Below are 19,446 nucleotides of genomic sequence, written 5' to 3'. Positions count from 1 at the left end.
TGGAAAAAATTTGCAATTTCCATTCCATGAGAAACGGACATTACAAAAATTTCCTTTTATCCTAAATCAGAATGAAAAGTCAAAATGTTTCATTTCCAACAAAGACAAATCGCTTTGTTTTGATTATAAATTACATTTATATAAAAGTCAAAATGTTAAAGTCAAAACAAAGTACTTCAATAATTTTGGTGAAAATTGTGACGAAAATCAATACATTCCTCAGAAGTATTTCAACTGTGTCAAATCCGCATTTTCTGATAGAAAAACTATTCAATCGGAAAATTTTCAGCTAGCTCAAGAAAGAAGTCTATTGTAAAAAAAAATTCTACACAATAAAAAAAAATCACCTTAAATGCAAGATCAAATACAAAATAGTGAACTACCCTAGCTCACGTAGATAAATACAGAACACAGAACGTACTGTATTGTAGTGTTCTACCACACACACTCTGAGATTGGAACACATGTAACAATATGCAGTTTTAATCTCAGATTTAGAATATCAGCTGTCTAGAAAGGATATTTTAAGATAAAATTTTACCAACATGCCTCTAGAAAGGACTAATGTACACAAGTAACACAAAGCAGGTAAACCAAAATCTCTCAGTCCTGTGTTAATCGTGTTATCATATGCCAGCCTTGCAAAATGGACGTGAATTTCCCAATCAAGACACAAGATCTACTTGCTTGCCATCGCCAAGCTATGGTTGATAATTGAAAAAAACTAATATTATACTCTCTGAGAAAAAAAAATGTGGGAAGTACTTTACAAGACTGTTCTTCACATAGTATGAAGTTCTTTGTAGACAGAGGATTTCCATCCTTCATGTAAGAAAAATATTGATACAACCCACATTTGCACAGATTCTCGTACTAGAAATACTGTGCTTTAAGAATGGAACACAAGTCTAAAATAATACAAGTTTTACACCACTCTTAAATGCAAGAATTTTCTATAATATAAACCACACAATTAAGTAAATCACAATTTGAAGTAAACAAAATTGTGCTACATATGAAAACATCCGTTACACATCAGTTTCTGTAGAACATTTTATAAGTGCACAGTAGTGTATATGTTATATTAATAGATATTTAGCACACTAACAGAACTTTAAAAAAAAACAAAAACATACCACCTTCAAAAACTAACTTTTTCTTAAAACCAAAAAGAGACTTGATAAAATACACACAGAAATTAAACCACACGGTAGCAAGCAGCAATTTGTTTTATCACATACTTAGGAGTCGAAGGACCTCGTGGCCATGTTCCATCTTCATTTTTTTGTTCTATCACTAGTACCTATCAGAAAAAGTAAGAATAAAGAGAAAAACTATAATATAGCAACAGATTTCCCTTAGCTGAGATGATTCCAAGCTACTGCACCTTTCAATGGGCTTGTTGATTTGGTGACTGAAGGACTGAGATGAAGAACGATTAGGGTACCAGTCTGGGACTTAGGAATCCCAGGTTCCATTCTTCCACAGAATTCCTATGTAACTTTGGGCAAGGCACTTAATCTCTTAGTGCCCCATCACTTCTGAAGCTATGCACTGGTTCACGAATCTGGATTTGATAATTTGAACAATGCTAATCACCTCTCTTGTCAAAAGAGGAAGTACCCCATCTATAAAATGGGGATAACAGCATCTCAAAACCTCACAGGGATATTGTGATGACAAATACATTCGACAAAGTGAGGATACTACATATAAGTAAGGCTATGATTATGTCATGTAGGTGACGGATTCCGTGACTTCCAGAAACCTCTGTGACATTTTCCACTTCAGCCCTGGGGCAGCGGGGCTGGAGCTGTCAGCTGACAGGGGCTCCCCTGCAGCTCTTAACTGCCATGGGCAGTGGAAGGACCCCGGAGCCGTCAGCTGCAGCGGGTGCTGGACCCACTTCCCCCATCCCACAGCAGGGCTTCGGCTTTTATTTCCTCCCACCCCCACAACCCCATTTTAATCACAGTTATTTTTCGTGAAAGTCAGGGACAGGTTACAAGCAATCAACAAAAATTAATGGAAGCCCATGATCTGTCCCTGCCTTTTACTAAAAATAACCAAGACAAAATCTTTTACCTTACATATAAGTATCAAAGGCATATATATAGTTTGCCGCCTCAATCTCTGGTTTAGTTTATCCTAAATACTTTTAGGATTCTTGAATGAAATCTCATATTCATTCTAATTCTTTGTTTAATTACTGATAAAAGGCATCTGAGTTTAATGGGCCTATGTAAAATCAACGTGTCTGTATTGTAGAATAGTTCTTTTAAGAAGCATTTAACCTTGCAGAGAGTACAATTATAGACAATAGTTTTTCTTTTTGCTGCATTGACATGGTTTAGACCACATCCATTAGTTCAACTGATCTTTAAGTCTCTTGATTAACTCCGTTTCTCTATGGAGGCGTATGTGTGAGAGAAACACATACACTAACAGCTAATGACAGTTTTTATTCAAATTGTTATTGATATGAATGAAAATATGAATTGGTTTCAGATGGACAGAGTTATTCAATTCCTAACTGAAATAGGTTAGTGTTTCTTGGCATTGTTAAATAGCTACCGCACTTCACCAGAGAAGTGGCTGCAGGAAGTTTTACACATATACGCTGAGGTGAAACTGTATGATTACACATGACATATATTCAATTTTTAAATAACTTATTAATAATTTCCTGTTCTAAACCATGTTTTAAATTTGCACATACAGAAACTGAAAATTCTTGGAGGGTTTTTTTTTTCAGGGGGAGGGGGAAAAGAATGGGAGAAAAGACAGAAGAACCAAAAAACAATATAAGGCAGTGTTCTGAGGACCAGCTTCATTCTAGCAAATCCTGAGATTTATCTTTGGATAAAGGCTTCAATAAGATAACCTTCCGATTTTGCCAATATTACTCTATCACTACCTCTCAGAAGCTACTAAAATAAAGCAGTAAGAAAAATAAAACCCTATGAGATAGGGTGAATATCTATACTGCAATGTAAGCCCAGGGTTTGAATTTGAGCTGAAGCCTAACCTCCCTTCCGTCTACACACCAATCATGGTAATCCAAAGCTCAAACCCACGGAGGTGGTGGGTCTGAGCCTGAGTTATGCCCAGGCTTCAAACCTTATTGCTTTGCAGTGTAGACACATCCCTGCTGGACTTCTACTCTGGAAATCCCCCCAAAATATCCCACAATCCAACTTTCTTTGTCCTCTGGACAGTCAAGTTTTCCCCCAGTACACTACAAAGGGCTGGAGTGGCCACACTTTGGCCACTAAGAAGTCTGAGATATGGGTGGTTGGATTCAGCCCACATAATGCAATGTAGAAGCTGTAGTTCCAGGTTGGGACTCAGGGTATGTCAATTGCTAACCTAGGGTTAGAAATGAGATGCTCAAGCCCTAGTTTAACAAACCCAGGATCAGTTAACTAGAGTTCGGGCTTACATTGCAGTATAGACATACACATAGGGTTCAGATGGACACTGATTTTTTTAAGGGAATAAAAAATAATGTCTCACCTTCAGAACCAATTCATCAAATCAGAATATTATCTACTCACTCCCCAGCCCCTCCACAAGTTTGGGATGAGAGGGAGGGGATAATTGAAATCTCACGGAAATTCCAAGATAGCAGTTTTAACAGGAGAACTAAAGATTTAATATGTTAATGTGGGGACTGTTCACCCAGTGATTAACATGGTTCAGCTGCAAGCATAGGCAGATACATCTAGCACAGTTTCAGAAACTAGAGTTAAAATCCACTACTGAACACTATCCAACTACACTTGCAGCTAAACAGTGCACAGCACCATATGTCAGTGGTTCTTTTTTCTAGTGAATAACAGGCCAGACACTTTGGACAATGTCCTACTGAAATAAAGAGAGGCAGCTTGCAGCTCACACCTCAAAGGTGAATCCTTTGTGACTGCAGAGGGAAGTCCTGTAGCTGGAACCAGTGTGGTTCAATGTGTCTATGCTGAATAGGGAAAGATGCAAGAATTGTACAAGTTCATATATGGTTCCCCTTCACACAATGAAACTCAACTCTGGTAGGTACACAGAGTGCTGCTGGGAAGCAGGAAGTTGGAAGAGGGAGCAAGACGACAACAAACAATCTGCTGTTGTTTGGATTCACCAGCCATATTTTAAGAGCCACATTTTAAGAGTGGGGAAAGCTACTTAAACCCTGAAGCTAGAGTAGCAGCTACAAAGCTGCACAATTGCTAAATAGCCTGAGGTAGATTCAAGGGTTTTAAGGACAGAAGGGATCATTATGATCATGAGCCCCTATAAAATTTAATTCAGTAATTCCTACATCAAGCCCATAACATTTCTAACTGAGCTACAGAATCTCTTTTAGAAATATGTACAATCTTGATTTAAGACGTCAAGTGATGGAGAATGCACCACATTCCTTGTGGAGTTGTTTCAATGATTAGTTACTCTCGCATATAAAAATATGCGCCTTATTTCTGACCCAAATTTGTACATCTTTAACTTCCAGCCATTTGAACTTGTTATAAAACTTGTGCACAAGATTAAAGAGGCTTCTACAGTCAGAAATATCCCCATGTAGGTACTTTAGTTCATGATCCAGTCACCTTTTAACCTTCTCATTGTTAAACTAAATACACTGATTTTAAGTCTCTCACTGTAAAACAGATTTTCCCCGCTTGAATCATACTTTCAGCTCTTTTCTAAATCATTTCCAATATTCTTTTTGAAGAGTGTACACCAGAACTAGAGATAATAGGGTTCATTCCCCCTACTAGCATCTGAGGTGCTCTCCAGACCTAAGGTTGCACGCTGGGACCAAGATTTGGACCTTAGGAACTTCTAATGTATTTCAGGCTGTGTTTGCTGCTTCAAGTTGACAGCACTGCATCAGATTACATTTAGTTCACAACTGGAAAGTCATCTCTGCATAAGAGTTAAAACCACTTATTTAAAGAAAAAGCTTAATTTCTGCAGAACCTCCCACATACTAGGGGACTTTTAAAAAAATCTGGTGATTTAATTAGTCAAGCACTATATTTTGAACATGAATTCTGTGTGTGTGGGGAGGGAAGAAGGCAAATATCACTACCTTTAACAAAGGGGAAGATCTATTGATCACAGGAATAACTGTCAGCAATCCAAGTTTTCAATGTGGAAATTTATTAAATTTAAGAAAAAATGTATATGTAGGAAAACCAAAATTGTAGTATACAATACCTGTCCCTGGTATAAACCAGCATCCTGTATGGTACTGTCTGGTTTATTCAGTGGTTCAAATGTATTACTCATGTATTTGTTCCACAATCTGGTCTCTTTTTCATTTGGAATATTGAAGATTTTTCTTATCTCTTTTTCAATTGTATCTGGATTGAGAGGAGAAACATTAAATTAGAAGTATCAAATCTCATTATAATCGCACACATATTATTGAGGATACAGTGGGAATAGCTGAACAGACAAGAGTGTATATGGTGCAGGGGTGGGAGGCTGCTGGTTGGAGCTGCTGCTACATCCCAGGGTCCTGCCAAGAGGGGCCAGTTCAGTCTCTCCTTGACTTTCCCTTCACTACATTATGCTCTAGAGAAGCACTTCAAATGTAGTCAGGTGCTGGTTGACTGATGAGACGATGAGTGCAGCAGCATCTAAGAAGCCATCTACTCACTGGAAGAGAGTGGAGTAGATATGTGGGAGAAGGGACATTAAGAGGAGTGATTGCAAGGCCCAAGCAACTGCTGCTGATTTTGCTATCACTATCTTCTTATAATTCCCTCCAATATATACATAAAACTTATCTAATATGCACACTACCAGAAAACAAGTGAAGAGTAATTTCTATGAATGATGTACATGTATATGCTGAGTGTGGATAGTAAGAGGAAGCCGTAACATTTTAGAAAGTACAAGGGCTTATCAGCTCCTATTTCTACTTGCCAAAAAATACATTGTTACAGTAATTTGAACGTAATACATATACTTTTTTAAAAACTGAAGAATGGTTTATTATTATTTACTAACAAACGTTCTTCAATTTCTTTTGCTCTATGCAGCAGTCAAATTTCTGAAGTCAAGGAGTATTTCCCACTATGAATAAGATTTTCAAATTCAAGTAGTATTTCTGAACCCATTGCTGATTGTGGTGTTTTGCTCTAAAAAGGGTGATTTACGATGTTGGCAACTTAGCAGCACCAATTAAAAAAAACCCACAAAAATTAAGAGATATATTTAATAATAAAAGGTAGGCTCAACATAATTCATTTATAGTAATAACTGCTTATATTTCAAGCCTTCAGACATCAGTATCAGGAGTGAGCAAAAGTCAGTTTTCCTAAATACATATGCTTTTAGTGTTATGTAGCATACATATCAGCTAGTTTACATTATATGAATCAGCTTCTATATTTTTCACGTTGAAACAACCTTATTTATGGACTACTTCATTCCACCAGGGTTTGGACTGTACCTCTTTCATACAAACTCCTTGTATAGTGATTAACATATTTTTAGTATGAAAGTAAAAGTTAAATTAGGCTATTCACATTATTTAACAGTTCTGAGGTCCTGCATGTGCCATAGCCCTGCACAGCACTGGCCTCTCCGTCCCTCACCTAAGCTCTGGAGTGGCGGCGGCGGGGGGGGGGGGGGGAGGAGGTAGTGGGGGGAGTGATTTTGAGCCTTCTCACGCCCCTACACAGCAGGCCCACTGGCAAGGGCTTAGCACCCTCCTTGCCTGCCCCCGCCTGCCTCCCTGACCTGGGTCCTGCTCCCAGGGAGCACGGGGCTACTCCCACTGCTGAGCCACCTCTCCTGCTGGGTTCACTGAAGCCCCTGCAATCAAGTTCTCTGGGCCCTGGTGCACTATGCACATCCTTAGGGTTTAACACCTTCCTGCTCGCGCTGTAGATGGGGGACGGGGAAGCTGGGTTACGTTGGTGGCCAGCAGCAGCCTGGAGATGTTAGCTGCCTTTCTACACTGTGCAGGCAGGAAGGGACAAGCTGCTTCCAGCCATAGGGAAGCCGGGGAGGGGGGAGGGGGGGGAGGAGGAGGGAGGGCACAGAGGGAGAGCCAGGTCATCTCTCTCCCTGCCCCCCTGGCATGGCTGGAAGCAGCTCCTGGCCCTTCCCTCCCGCACAGTGCCAAAAAGTTGCTGCTGGCCATGTTCTGGTGTGAACCCTGGCAGAAATTCCTGGGGGGGGGGGGGAGAAGGGGGCATGTGACCCTGCATGCCCTCCCCCATGTGTTGCCTTGGGAAGATGCGGCACCTGGTACCAAGAGAGTTAGGTCCTGGGGGCCCAGCCAGACACGGAGGGTGAAGAGTGCCGGACAGGGAGAGTCGGGTCAGTGTGTCACCTTCCTGTCAGAAAGGTACACCGCAGTGTGTGTGTCACCTCTCCCCATGCCTTAAAGATAAGAAGGTAAATAAAAAGAATCTATCTATGCAGTTTTTCTTTTTAACAGGGGCTCAGTCAATTATGTTAATTTGAACGTTTGTACTGCATAGTTCTGACTGATTGCTGTTGAACTTGCTTGAATATGAGTAGTTTTACCAGGTGCCCTGTATTCAGTATAGGGAAATATGGTCACCCTATGTTTATTATAACAGGACACTAGGTTTATTTATCAATTTCCTGAATATTTGTTGCATTAACTTTATTTCTATAATTACTTCAAATTAAACTTAGAACTTTGCTCTTAAACATATGCACACTCTGGATCCATTTAATTATCAACCCATTTAAAATGAAGGACCCAATTTAGTCAGAAATATTTAAGATATTCAAACTTTTTATCATTACTGTCTTTTCCAATTAGAGACTGACCCATTAATAGATGGAGTCTTTCACAAAGAGTATTTTCATTATTTTATGCATCTAATGCAGTATCTGCCAGTATTATGGGCACTGCAGAGCTATTCCTTAGTGACAGCACCATATTTATATTTCCTATTCTAGCCTCTCCAGGTGAGCTATTATGAGATAGCAAGTCACAATGGTCTCTTATGGCAGCACAATATGTATGCATACCTATGTTCACGGGAAAAGTGTACCTTGCCTGACCACTGCAATACTAGTGTTCCATGACAGTGTAACTGGGGCACTTCAACAAGTATATGTGCACAATTAGCTTGATTAACAGACTTTTCTGTATTCATTTTTATTTAAAGTGAATTTGTATCCTATGAATTTTGAATAATATTGAGCAAAAAAATGTTTTCTTTTAAACCAATTACTAAAATTTCTTTAATCTAAAAACAGAATAAAGAAGTTACCATATATACTCGTTCAAGCCAAATTTTTTTTAGTAAAAAAGGGAAGCACCAGAGAAGGGGGTCGGCTTATGAACGGGTACGGAGAGGGAAAGGTGGGACACAGTCTCTCCCCACAACAGAGGGAGCAAGGAGAGGCAGCACAGCCAGAAGGGAAGAGGGAAGAGACGGGGCCAGAGTCTCTCTGCTTCTGGCCACGCTGCTCTCCCCCCAGCCTCCGAAGCAGCTGCAGCTCTGGGTGCCGGAGCAGGCTGCGGCCGCCCTGCCCAGCCTGCCAGAAACATGGCCTTCCCCAGATAAGGTGGGAAGGGATAGGATGAGAAGAGTGTTGGGGTCCCAGACTAGGGGTGGGGTCATGTGGGGGGTGCTTAAAGGGGTTACTCCCCTGACTCCCAGCTTCTCCCCGCCCAAAATTTCCCCACCAGTTGCTGTCCCGGCCCATCATGGTTAGCAGCTGGTGCACCGGGACACTTCGTTTACTTAGGTTTACCTCCATGCTTGCGGACACTCAAAGTAAACAAATCATCTCGGCCCACCAGCGGCTCATCCTGATGGCCCAGGAGCCAAAGTTAGCTGACCCCTGAATTATAGGGTCGGCTTATGAATGGGTTATAAAAAATTTCCATTTCTACTTATCAATCTTGGGGGGGTGGGGGGGAAGTCGGCTTATAAACAAACCGGCTTATGATCGAGTATATACGGCACTTACTTTACAGTAAGTGTGGTTCAAGATGTGCAGTTCACATACATTCCACTCTTGATGGGTATGCACCCCATGCACATGAACCTTACATATCCTTGCACCCCCACTCCTATCTGAGGGCATAAAGGGATAGAGCTGGCCCAACCATCCTTCAGTTCCTTTGCCAATACAGATTCTCAGAAGTAGGATCTCATAATAGTGGGGAAGGGCCGTGGTCATGGAATCCATATGGACAACTCATCTCAGAGAACCCCAGTTACTTTAAGGTAAGTAACCTTTCTTCTTCAAGTGCCTATCCACATGGATTCCACTCTTGGTGATTAACATGTAGTTATACTTTTGGTTGGAAGATGGTACTAGGAGTCCTACTTAACAACAAGTGCAGGACAGCCCTCCCAAAACAAGCATCCAATCTAGAAGCCTCTACCAAGAAGTAGGGTTCTTGTAAACGTATGGGCTGAGCTCCATATAACTGATCTACCAGATCCAGAAATAGGGGCATTTTTCAAACAGGCAGCAGAGATTGCCTGAGCACTAGTTGTATGAGCTCTAATGTGGTCAGGTGGATCTAACTTGGCTAACTCATAGCGTGTTCTTGTACAGCAAAAAACCCATTTTGATAATCTGAGGATATTTCCTGATGCTTAACATTTTCAGCAAAAGCCACAAATAGCCTAGGTGTGTTCCTGAATGACTGCATCGGTTAAGAAAGCATGATAATGGCATTATTACATCAAGTGTGTGAAATTTTGCTTCCTCTGGGGTTGAGTGAGGCTGGGGAAGAAGACAGGTGAATGATTTGGTTCATATGGAACTCTGAACCACTTTCTGGCAGGAACTTGAGATGAGGCCGGAGAGTATACATTGTTCCAGAAGGATACAGTTAAGGGGGACCTGCCATGAGGGCCTGAATCTCCCCTTTCCTTTGAGATGATGTAAAGGTTACTAAAAGGCAGTCTTCATCAATAGGTAGTAAAGGAAAGAGGTTGCTAAGAGCTCAGAGGGGGCGACCCATCTACCCTGTTAACACTGTGTTAAGGGGTTCTGGAGGCAGAGAGCTCCTGAAGTAGGAGAAAAATAAGCATGAGGCTCTTAAGGAATCTAGATGCTGTACTGTGAGAAAAATACAGTGTAGCCCTGGATAGTAGAGTGATGTGCAGATATTGTTGATGGATGGACCTTTACGGAACAGATAGAAAATCCAGCCAGCATCCAGGCTGTCAATGTAACAAAGCTGGGTCTAGGTGTAGGATCTCAGTTGTTCTATGATGCTATGTTGAACAGGGGAGGTGACGTGACCAGGGGCTGGGCTGAGGTTGAACAGATTCAAACATTAAAACTACCTTGCCCAAGGGAAGGCTACCATGATTATCTACTCTGCCTCTTGCCTCGGGACCCTCAGTATCATAGGGATCAGTCTACATGTCCAGTGGATAAGAAAGACATCTGACAGAAAGCCCAGACTGGAGCATCCTCTGGAGCAGAACACTTGGCATTTCTTGTTCTAGACTGTGGCAAATAGGTCCATCGATGGATAGCCCCACTTGCAAAAGTCTAACACTGTATTCTTGACAGGCCACTCATGGGTGTCTGAAAACTGTCTGCTGAGGGATCTGCTAGAGAGTTCTGAATGCCTAGCAGATGCAGGGCCATTGGTGGGGCCTAGAAACACAGATCAACTTCAAAGTCAAATAGCTTCTTGACATAGCAAAGATGACTTAGCTCCTCTCCGTCTGCTGACACAATGTTTGTTAATCAGGATCTGGATTGTGTATCCCTGGAGTAGAGGAAGAAACACTTTGCATGCTAGACAACGGCTCTGAGCTCTGCAATGTTTATATGTAGATAAGCTTTGTGAAGGGACCACAAGCCCAAGTCTGAAGATGATCTAGATGAGCTCATCACTCCAGAGTGGAGGTGTATCACCAGAGTCTTGGCAGGTACAGGTGCAGAGAAGGGTCAAATGTTGCATACTTGAAGAGTGCATTTCCACCAGTTTAATGAAAGCAGTTCTTGCAGGACTGTGACCATCATATGTCTATGTAGAGTCTGCTGGATAGATGCACTGATTTCATCCATCCTTGCATGAAGTACAGGTGAAGTCTGGCAAACTGCATCATGTAGGCGCATAAGGCCATGGGTCCCAAGAGTCTGAGGTATATTCTCACTTATGTCCTTAGGTAAGCCTGACGTTGGTTGAGGTGGTTCACTATTGTTTGGAATCTTTCTTGTAGAAGATAAACTTTTGCTGATCTGGAATCTAAGGTAGCTCCAATGAACACTATGTTTTGATTCTGAGTAAGTATAAGTGCTGATTTTTCTCTGACAACTTTGAGGCCCAGAGTGGAGAAGTGCTTTAAAGGTATTTGAATTGAGTCAGTCACCTTTTGCAGTGATTTTCCTTGGATCAGCCAATTGTTTAGATATGGGTAACCTTGGATTTCTTGTCTCCTTCGATGAGCTGCCACACCTGCCAAGGACTTGGTGAATAATCTTAGGGCTGTGTCAAGACTAAAAGACAGGACCCCATACTGGTAGTGAGATATTCCTATTAGGAATTGGAGCTATGTATGGTTAGCCAGATGAATGGCTATGTGAAAGCAGGCACTGTGCAGGTCGAGATCTGTGGACCAGTCTTGAGGATCTAACAAAAGAATTATGGAGGTCAGAGTCACCATCCTGAAATTGAGACAGACTGATTTGTTCAGAAAAAGGTCCAGAATGGGATGCCAACCCTTTTCTTCTTTGGCAAGATAAAATAATGGAAATAAAATCCCCTGCACACTGAGGAGTCCTCCTCCAAGTCACAGAAGGGAGTCGACTTCTTGTTTTAAGAGCATTTCCTGAAAAGGAACAGGGAAAAACGTAAGGAGTAGGAAGAGACTGGAACTGAATAGATTACCTCTTGCTTACAATCTCCAGGACTCACTGGTCCACAGTGATCACAATCCAGGCTTCTGAAAAATAAAAAAAGCAGTTGCCAAAGGGGTTGAGGCAAAGAATAAAGAGAAAAAATCCTCAAGAGGTTCTGCCAGCTCTTGACACTGATGTCACACATGCTGTGTAGTTGAAGGCCCAGATGTGCAGCATGTGAGGAAGATGCTGAAGGTCATCATCAGAGAAGGGAAACTGCCCAAAGAAAGTTTGTCACCTTGCTTGTTTCCTTCTTGAGGCTGGAATGTACAGACCCAATGAATGAAGAGCCACCCTAGATACTTCAGTGAACGGAGACCCTCATCTGTTTTAGATAAGTCAGTGTAGATAAGTCCTTAGTTCCTCTCAATGTTCCTGTGGTAACTCATTTAAAATCTGAGACCACTTATCCCAGTTCAAGTATAATTATATTTGGAGAGGACGGCCTCATTAGCCGCGTGCATCTGGAGGCTGACAGATGAATATACCTTGTGCCTGAAGAGGCTGAACTTCAAATCCTTCTCTCTGGGTGTGAATTTGGGAGGTGCCTGTTTTGACTTTTCCTGGACAGTGATTAATTACTACAAGCGATCCCATTTCTGGGTGGGAAATAAAAGTATTCAGATCCTTTGGAAATAACATACTGCCTTCTGTGTTGGCTTGCTTTGATGTGGCCAGTATTGGTACCTGTATTGATTGTGGTGTTGATTTTGCAGGCTTTCACGGTCTTTGATATATTGGCGTGACAAGCCTGCCAGGAATGGAAGAGTGCAGGATATTTAGAAGCGTGCGAGATTTCTTCTGCACCTCTTCTTGTGGCATATCCAGTGTATCTGCCATGTGTTTGATGATGTCTGGAATGCAATAAAATCATCTACTGAGGCAGAAGTAAAGGGATTTATTCCCTCATCAGGAGAGGATGAGGAGATTGCAGTGGAGACCAGCTGTTCTTCCCTTTGCAGACATTGTTCTTCATTGCTTTCCTCCTTCTATCTTTTCATTATCTCAGGCTGCACTAGTTGATCTGGCTGGAATGGTCTGTACTGACTCTTTGGAGAAAGGGATTTAACTCTGGAAAGGCAGATGGTGCAGATTTGTGTGAATACAGCTGCATACTAGGGCATTCAGCAGGGCAAGGGTTGGTAGGTATATGTTCCTTATGAGCTGCAGGTCATTTCCTATTGTCCCGTCTAGAACCCTTCCTGATTCCCATTATGCTTCGAGGGGTAAAGAAGGGTGAGTAGTTGGTCACTCACTACTCTGTCCAGATGGGACTGTGAGGTACACATCCTCCAAGGGAGTGCTGTTTTATTGGGAATGCCCCACCTCTGAGGGGATGAAATCAGAACTGAAAGTATCTCCTTCATCTGCATACCAATAACTCAGAGGTGGGGCTTAGATATCACCATGCTCAATCTCTCAAGACAACATGAGTTGTCCCACTGGACCCACAGTTAAATCACTCAGTACTGTATATGCACGGAGTTTGGAGACAGGAGGTACCGATGCCCTGTGTACCAAAGAACACCGTCCAAGGAAACAAATATGGAAGCGGTGGGTACTGAATCTCCAGGTACCAAAACACTCGCTACCAAAGTTGATGAGTAAGAATCTATACTGAGAGAAACCCAGTCCACAGCTTTAGTGAGTACCACTGATGCTTTCTTACTAGTTGGGACTGGGGCACCTGAGCGGCCTCTCTCTCTCTCTCTTTTGGCCCTTGGATGGTTGAAACTAAGACAAACAACCTATGCCCTGTGTCATCTTTGGAGCAGTGCTCCTTTCTGTCCACGTCAGAGTCAGCAGCAGAGGTGGATGACTAGGGCCTCTTAACTGATGTAGCCTTGACGGTGGTGTAGGAACATCCTTCGTTTTGGTGTCTGAGGAAGTTTGCATTAAGTGCTTGAGGAGGAACAACTTTAGGCGGTTTCTCTAGTTCAGTGGTTCTCAACCAGGGGTACTTGTATCTCTGGGGGTACTCATAGGTCTTCCAGGGGGTACATCAACTCATCTAGCTATTTGCCTAGTTTTAAAACAAGCTACATAAAAAGCACTAGCAAAGTAAGTACAAAGTAAATTTTCATAGACAATGATTTGTTTACATTGCTCTGTATACTATACACTGAAATGTAAGTACAATATTTATATTCCAATTGATTTATTGTATAATTATATTGTAAAAATGAGAAAGTAAGCAATTTTTCAGTAATAGTGTGCTGTGACACTTTTGTATTTTATGTCTGGTTTTGTAAGTTTTTAAGTGAGGTGAAACTTGGGGGTACACAAGACAAATTAGACTCTTGAAAGGGGCACAGTAGTCTAGAAAGGTTGACAGCCACTGCTCTAGATTTCTCAGTTCTTAGGAGGGGAAGCAATATATGGAATGTTGCTTTGAAATGTGTCTTTCTCCTAGGCAAAACAAGCACCAGGCGTGCCCATCATTAAGTAGCACTAATACTTTCCACCAGGGCAGTTTTGAATCTCAGGGATTTTTTCTCTGTCGCATTGCTAGAGCCATTATGCAGGGGTTGTCTAGCCTAAAGACTAAAATCTAACTAGAAATACATATAGTGTGTGTGGGTATACAGATAGATATAGATAGTGTGTGTGTTTGTGTATATATTACACACACAGCCAACAGCAGGGAACTAACTAAGTAGCAAGAGTAAAACATACTAGCACAGTGAGCAAAGAAGTGGGTGGACAGTTTAGAGCACCACAGGTGGTAAGAAGGAACTGAGGGATGTATGAGCCCTTGTGTGTGCGCATGGATGAAGACATCTGAGGCGCAAGCATGATCGCAATAGACACAGCTGTCCAAAAGAATCAGATTCCATGTACAAGGGATGCACATGTACCATGAGTGGAATCTACATGGAGAATCGTTTGAAGAACTACATAAGATGATTTAAAAGTGTTATATAGACATAAATAAGACTGAAGCAATTAACATGCTTTCATGCAGTCTAATTGTATTTTTTTGATGAAAGCCAGCAATAAAATTGATCAAAAATTGGTTTCACAGATGTTAAAAACGTGACCTACAGCTGTTTGTAGGTGTCCCTCTGCAATATTAAGGTAGACAAGACCAGATATAGGCTTTATATTACCATAAAGAAGTTACCACATGACCTGTGGGTGAACATTTTTCACAAATCACTCACTCTGTATCTCACCTATCAGTCCTTATCCTCAAAGAAAACCGGCACAACACTTTAAAAAGATGGGCCTGGAAACTGGAATTCATAACTTTGCTAGACACTAAAAATCATGGACTGAATAGAGAAACTGCATTTATGGCTCATTACAACCATTTGTCACCTTCTAACAACCCCTCACAGCTTTCCCTCCCCTTCCTTTCCTCCCTATGACTGGAGGAGCCTTAAAGGCCACTTCACCTTGAACGGTCTCTTGAAATGTGTATTAGCTACATTATAAACGATCTGTTCCACCTTTTATTTGGCTGTGACACTCTGAAATAGTTTCCCAGATATGCAGAAGCACTATATGAGCTCAAAAGCTTGTTTCTCTAAAGTTGGTCCAATAAAAGATATCACCTCACCCACCTTGTCACCTTAAAAAAAAGTCAGCCTTCCTTTATATATCAAAGAAGAAAAATGGGCATAATTTTCCCCCTTTGAAGTCACCTTTAGCCAATAATGTTTCAAAAATAATCAATACATTCTCATGCTGGTGTATCTATCCCTCCCATCACCATGACACTATTCATCATCAAGGCCTGGGCCAAAACCAATAAATGTGCTGTATCATTATATAATTTTTACACACTGAAAATTATCAAGCAGCAGCACCGTAGCATCCAATAAAGACAAGAAATAAAAATGTTTCCATAGTTACCTCAGTTGCTTATTTATCAAAATGCCAAATTTCATTTTTAAAAGTAAAAGCTATTTGTATTATAGTTAAAAACAGCATTTGATGAGTGATCAGATTCTACTTTTGACTCAAACAAACCTGATCTTGTTACAATTTGCAAAAAATGAACTGCTATTATTATACTTATAGTTTATCTATTTTTTCATCCTTGTGAAATTTGTAGAAGAAACATATATAAAACTCAGAATCTAAGCCATACTCTCAAATACCATTAAATGCAGCTATTTACTGTTATAGAATATGGAAAATTGTGCATACCTATCGTATCAGCTTTACTAAATCTTCGTGTCACAACATTGTTCATGTTTCCATTTTCACACAGCTTTAATTCTGTTAGATATACTTCTACTTTGCAGTGCTTTACAAACATACCCTGTTCAACCACCTGAAAAAACCCCAAAAACAACAGATCAGTGTCTGCTATGAATCTAAATATATTTAGATACACATACTTACATGTACTTGTTTTTAGAAACCTCTTTAGGAAACTAATAAAAACTCAGTGAACATAAAAGGTACAAATTATATTAAGCCAGTTATAAATGCAAATATCAAAAATAAAATGCTCGTATAACATTTTTAGAAAACATTCAGTACTTGAAAAAGTTGAATTTTCTGACAACTATTTCTTTTTCTGTGAATTCTATATGTACATATGTTAATACTAAACATTATATATTTACCTATGATACAAGTGTGCATATAATCAAAATGTACATTAATAAAATTGAAATTTTTTCAGTTTTAAAATCTGTTTAGTCTGAGTTAGTTCCTTGAAATATTAAAAACAATTTTTTTACTAGTTCCATATATTAAACCATGACATACAGTTAAAAAATTCCCTTTTTTTACTACCAATAAAACTTTAAGAACTACTATAACAATATATTAACAATTCTGGATATTACATAACACAGACTTTTTAAACAAATATTGTACATAAGCAAGAACTGCCAGCCAAGTCATTCATCTATGCTCTGGTGGTGGATATATTAGTTTTTGGCTTCTTCCACGCAAGTTACTTTAAAATTTGTTCTTTACATGTTTACTTTGCAATATACACTATCAAACAGTAAAGCAGCTAGGGAAACATGCGAATTAATCAAAGTAAATCCAGAAAAAATATTCATGGTCACCTCTTAAATATATTTCCTTTTGATCCTTCAAAGTGTAACTGCAGTACTTAGTCATGTAGACTGTTCTGAAAATAGCCATCAGCCTGATATATGATACATCAGACAAATACGGTAAAAAAGAAGGCACCAAATAATCGCTAGGAGGGATCTGCTGTACCAAACCTGCTTAAGAGCAAGCACTACAGGAAAAATATGCATCAATGAACTATTCACCCAGTGTTTAACAATTAGCTTTGAGCTGTAATGACTACCAACTGGTGTCACATTTAACTACAATGCATCTTAACACAAGTTTAAAATCTTACCTACACTGGGGTTTTTATATCTATGCAAGGGCTTCAGTGATATAGACTGTGATTTGCTTTGGTGCGGCTTACCCTCAGATTAAGGCAACGAGCATAGCATTGACGGTGCTCTGCTGTTTTATCCAAAAGAGCCACACTAGGCAACATCAAGAACCTCGTACATTGCTATAATAATCTAAATTTGAATACACCGCTTCAAAAAGTTTCACAGCAGTGAAGAACATGGCTGCAAAGCATACGGGATAAAAAGAAAAGTAAATAGTCAAATGGGGAGGCTGTTCCCCAGCAATCAAAGAAAAAGCACCCCCACCCCTTACAGAAAGATTAAAGAGGAAACAGGACAGATAAATCAATGAACAAATGGGGGGGAGGGGAATGATGAAGATAAAGAGAGAAAATGTATCTGTAATTGCTGCATGAAGATGCATTTCATCTGATTCCCACTAATGGGTCTACATATTTGAGAGAATCTTGGCAAAATCTCTCTTTGAGCAACTCTGACCTAACAGTCCCGGAAGAGTGCAGTTGTGCTATTCTACTTGGACATTTATGTTATCCCTGGTACTCTATTGGTCAGTCCCTTCTAAGCAGCCCCATAATAGTCACTGGTGGGGAAAAAAAAGGGGGGAAGGGTGCGGGGGGGAATTAACAATGCAAAATTACAGACCTTTACCAAAGGAGAGAAACTGTTCATTTGCTGAAATGTATATGTTCAGACACTAATAATTATGGGTAAATAATTGTCTTTGAAAATAACCATCCTGATGTATTCTTACTCTTACAAACTAAAGTTCCAGGGATGTTTTTTTAAAAATAAAATAAAAACAAAATAATAGGCAAGGCAGCATGTAATGATAAATAAATGTTGAGTCCATTACATACTACAATTTTAATTTCTTGAGCGCCATGCCTCTCACGAAAGAGAGAGGAGTCCATGAAGGCTTGAGCCTTCTTCTACAGATCCAGCTGGCACTTGCCCATGAAAGGTGAGCTGTCAGCATTATAGACTGGTAAATTCTGTGTTCAAGTCACAGTGAGGGCCACACTGAAGTCACGGTGAGGGCCTGCTGTGCCAAAAGTCAAAGCCTTAACCATAGAAGACTATCAGAAACAAGACTACAATTATAACCAGTGACTACCATAAATTGAAGGTATTTCATATTGGCCAACTTGGAAACGGTCACAGTAGCATAAATATATTAATATACCTTCAGTAACTGGTCCAGAATAGGATGCCTGAAATCACTGTCTGAAAATCCAAATGCAATCTCCAAATTAGAAGGGACCTTAGCCATCTTTTATATAAAATGGGGAGAAAAGCAACACTGTACAAGTACATACAAGAGTGGTTCTTGCCAAGGCTTTCTGGGCAGACTGTGCCTAAGGAATGAGCTCTCAAGCAGTCCCCAGATATGTCAGGGTCTGGAGGCAGGGTGAGCATATCCTGACTAATGTGCTCAGAAGTTCAGCTGGACCAAAGGCCTCACTTTTGGCAGCAGAACAGTGCTTTGGGGCTAAAAACTGGGACACCATTAAAAACAATTTGCTGAATAGAAGAGATTATGAGTTTATTTATCACATATGAGGAACCATTATGTGATCTACTGGTGCCATCTTTATTAGGTCTGGAACAGCCATTAACATTGGATTCACACTTCATAATTCACCGTTATAAAAAGCTGACCTTGTCTGATTTTTTATATTACAATTGTGAAAAGTACACCATAGCTAATAAAATTTAGATTTTTTCAGCACTATCTTACAAGATTATTTGCACTAATGAGATTCAACAGCCTCTAAAGTTTAAGGTTTTCTTGAAAAATAACAGGATTCAGTTCAATGAAAAAAAATCACCCATCCTTCTTCAGCTTTGCTAAATTTTTTCATTTTTTTTTAAATTGAGCCAATTCCTAAAATCTGAATATTAAAAAAGCGACTGTATTAACTAAACAATACTAAGTTGACGTATTCATCATGGACAAGACTTTGTGAGCTCCCAATATGGAGAACTCCAATTGATTTCAATGGGGCCACTAGCGTCTGCAGGACTACATTTAGGATAATCTTAGTTTCACAAGAGCGTACCTTGCGTGCTATTGGCTCCTGACCTTCCATCAGTGTGTACCAGCTAACTAGTTTATTCCAGCCTTCAGTTGGCAAAAGGATGTAGTCCAGCTCATCAATGAGATGCTCCTTGAGAGACTGAGAGTCACCATCTGTGAAAGAGAGAGAGA

General features: G+C 40.3%; 1 protein-coding gene across 8 annotated transcripts in view; it reads right to left on the bottom strand.

Moving 5' to 3' along the window:
• USP15 (ubiquitin specific peptidase 15) overlaps positions 1 to 19,446 on the bottom strand; it is a 142,043-nt gene that overhangs the window by 78,165 nt on the left and 44,432 nt on the right. For all 8 annotated transcript variants that reach the window (XR_008444694.1, XR_008444693.1, XR_008444695.1 and 5 more), the window contains exons 3-6: positions 19,298 to 19,428; positions 16,030 to 16,156; positions 5,212 to 5,357; positions 1,242 to 1,303 (exon numbers count right to left, since the gene is read on the bottom strand). Coding sequence is in view for 5 of the 8 variants with exons in the window: in XM_054025313.1 (XP_053881288.1) it covers positions 1,242 to 1,303; positions 5,212 to 5,357; positions 16,030 to 16,156; positions 19,298 to 19,428 (466 nt within the window). In the remaining 3 variants the exon portion in view is untranslated. The remainder of the gene's footprint in view (positions 1 to 1,241; positions 1,304 to 5,211; positions 5,358 to 16,029; positions 16,157 to 19,297; positions 19,429 to 19,446) is intronic.

This window comes from Malaclemys terrapin, chromosome 1, assembly GCF_027887155.1.
Source record: "Malaclemys terrapin pileata isolate rMalTer1 chromosome 1, rMalTer1.hap1, whole genome shotgun sequence".
In the NCBI taxonomy this organism is placed as follows: Eukaryota; Metazoa; Chordata; order Testudines; family Emydidae; genus Malaclemys; species Malaclemys terrapin.
The sequence above is the reverse complement of the archived record's forward strand: the minus strand, read 5'-3'. Positions and strand labels throughout refer to the sequence as shown.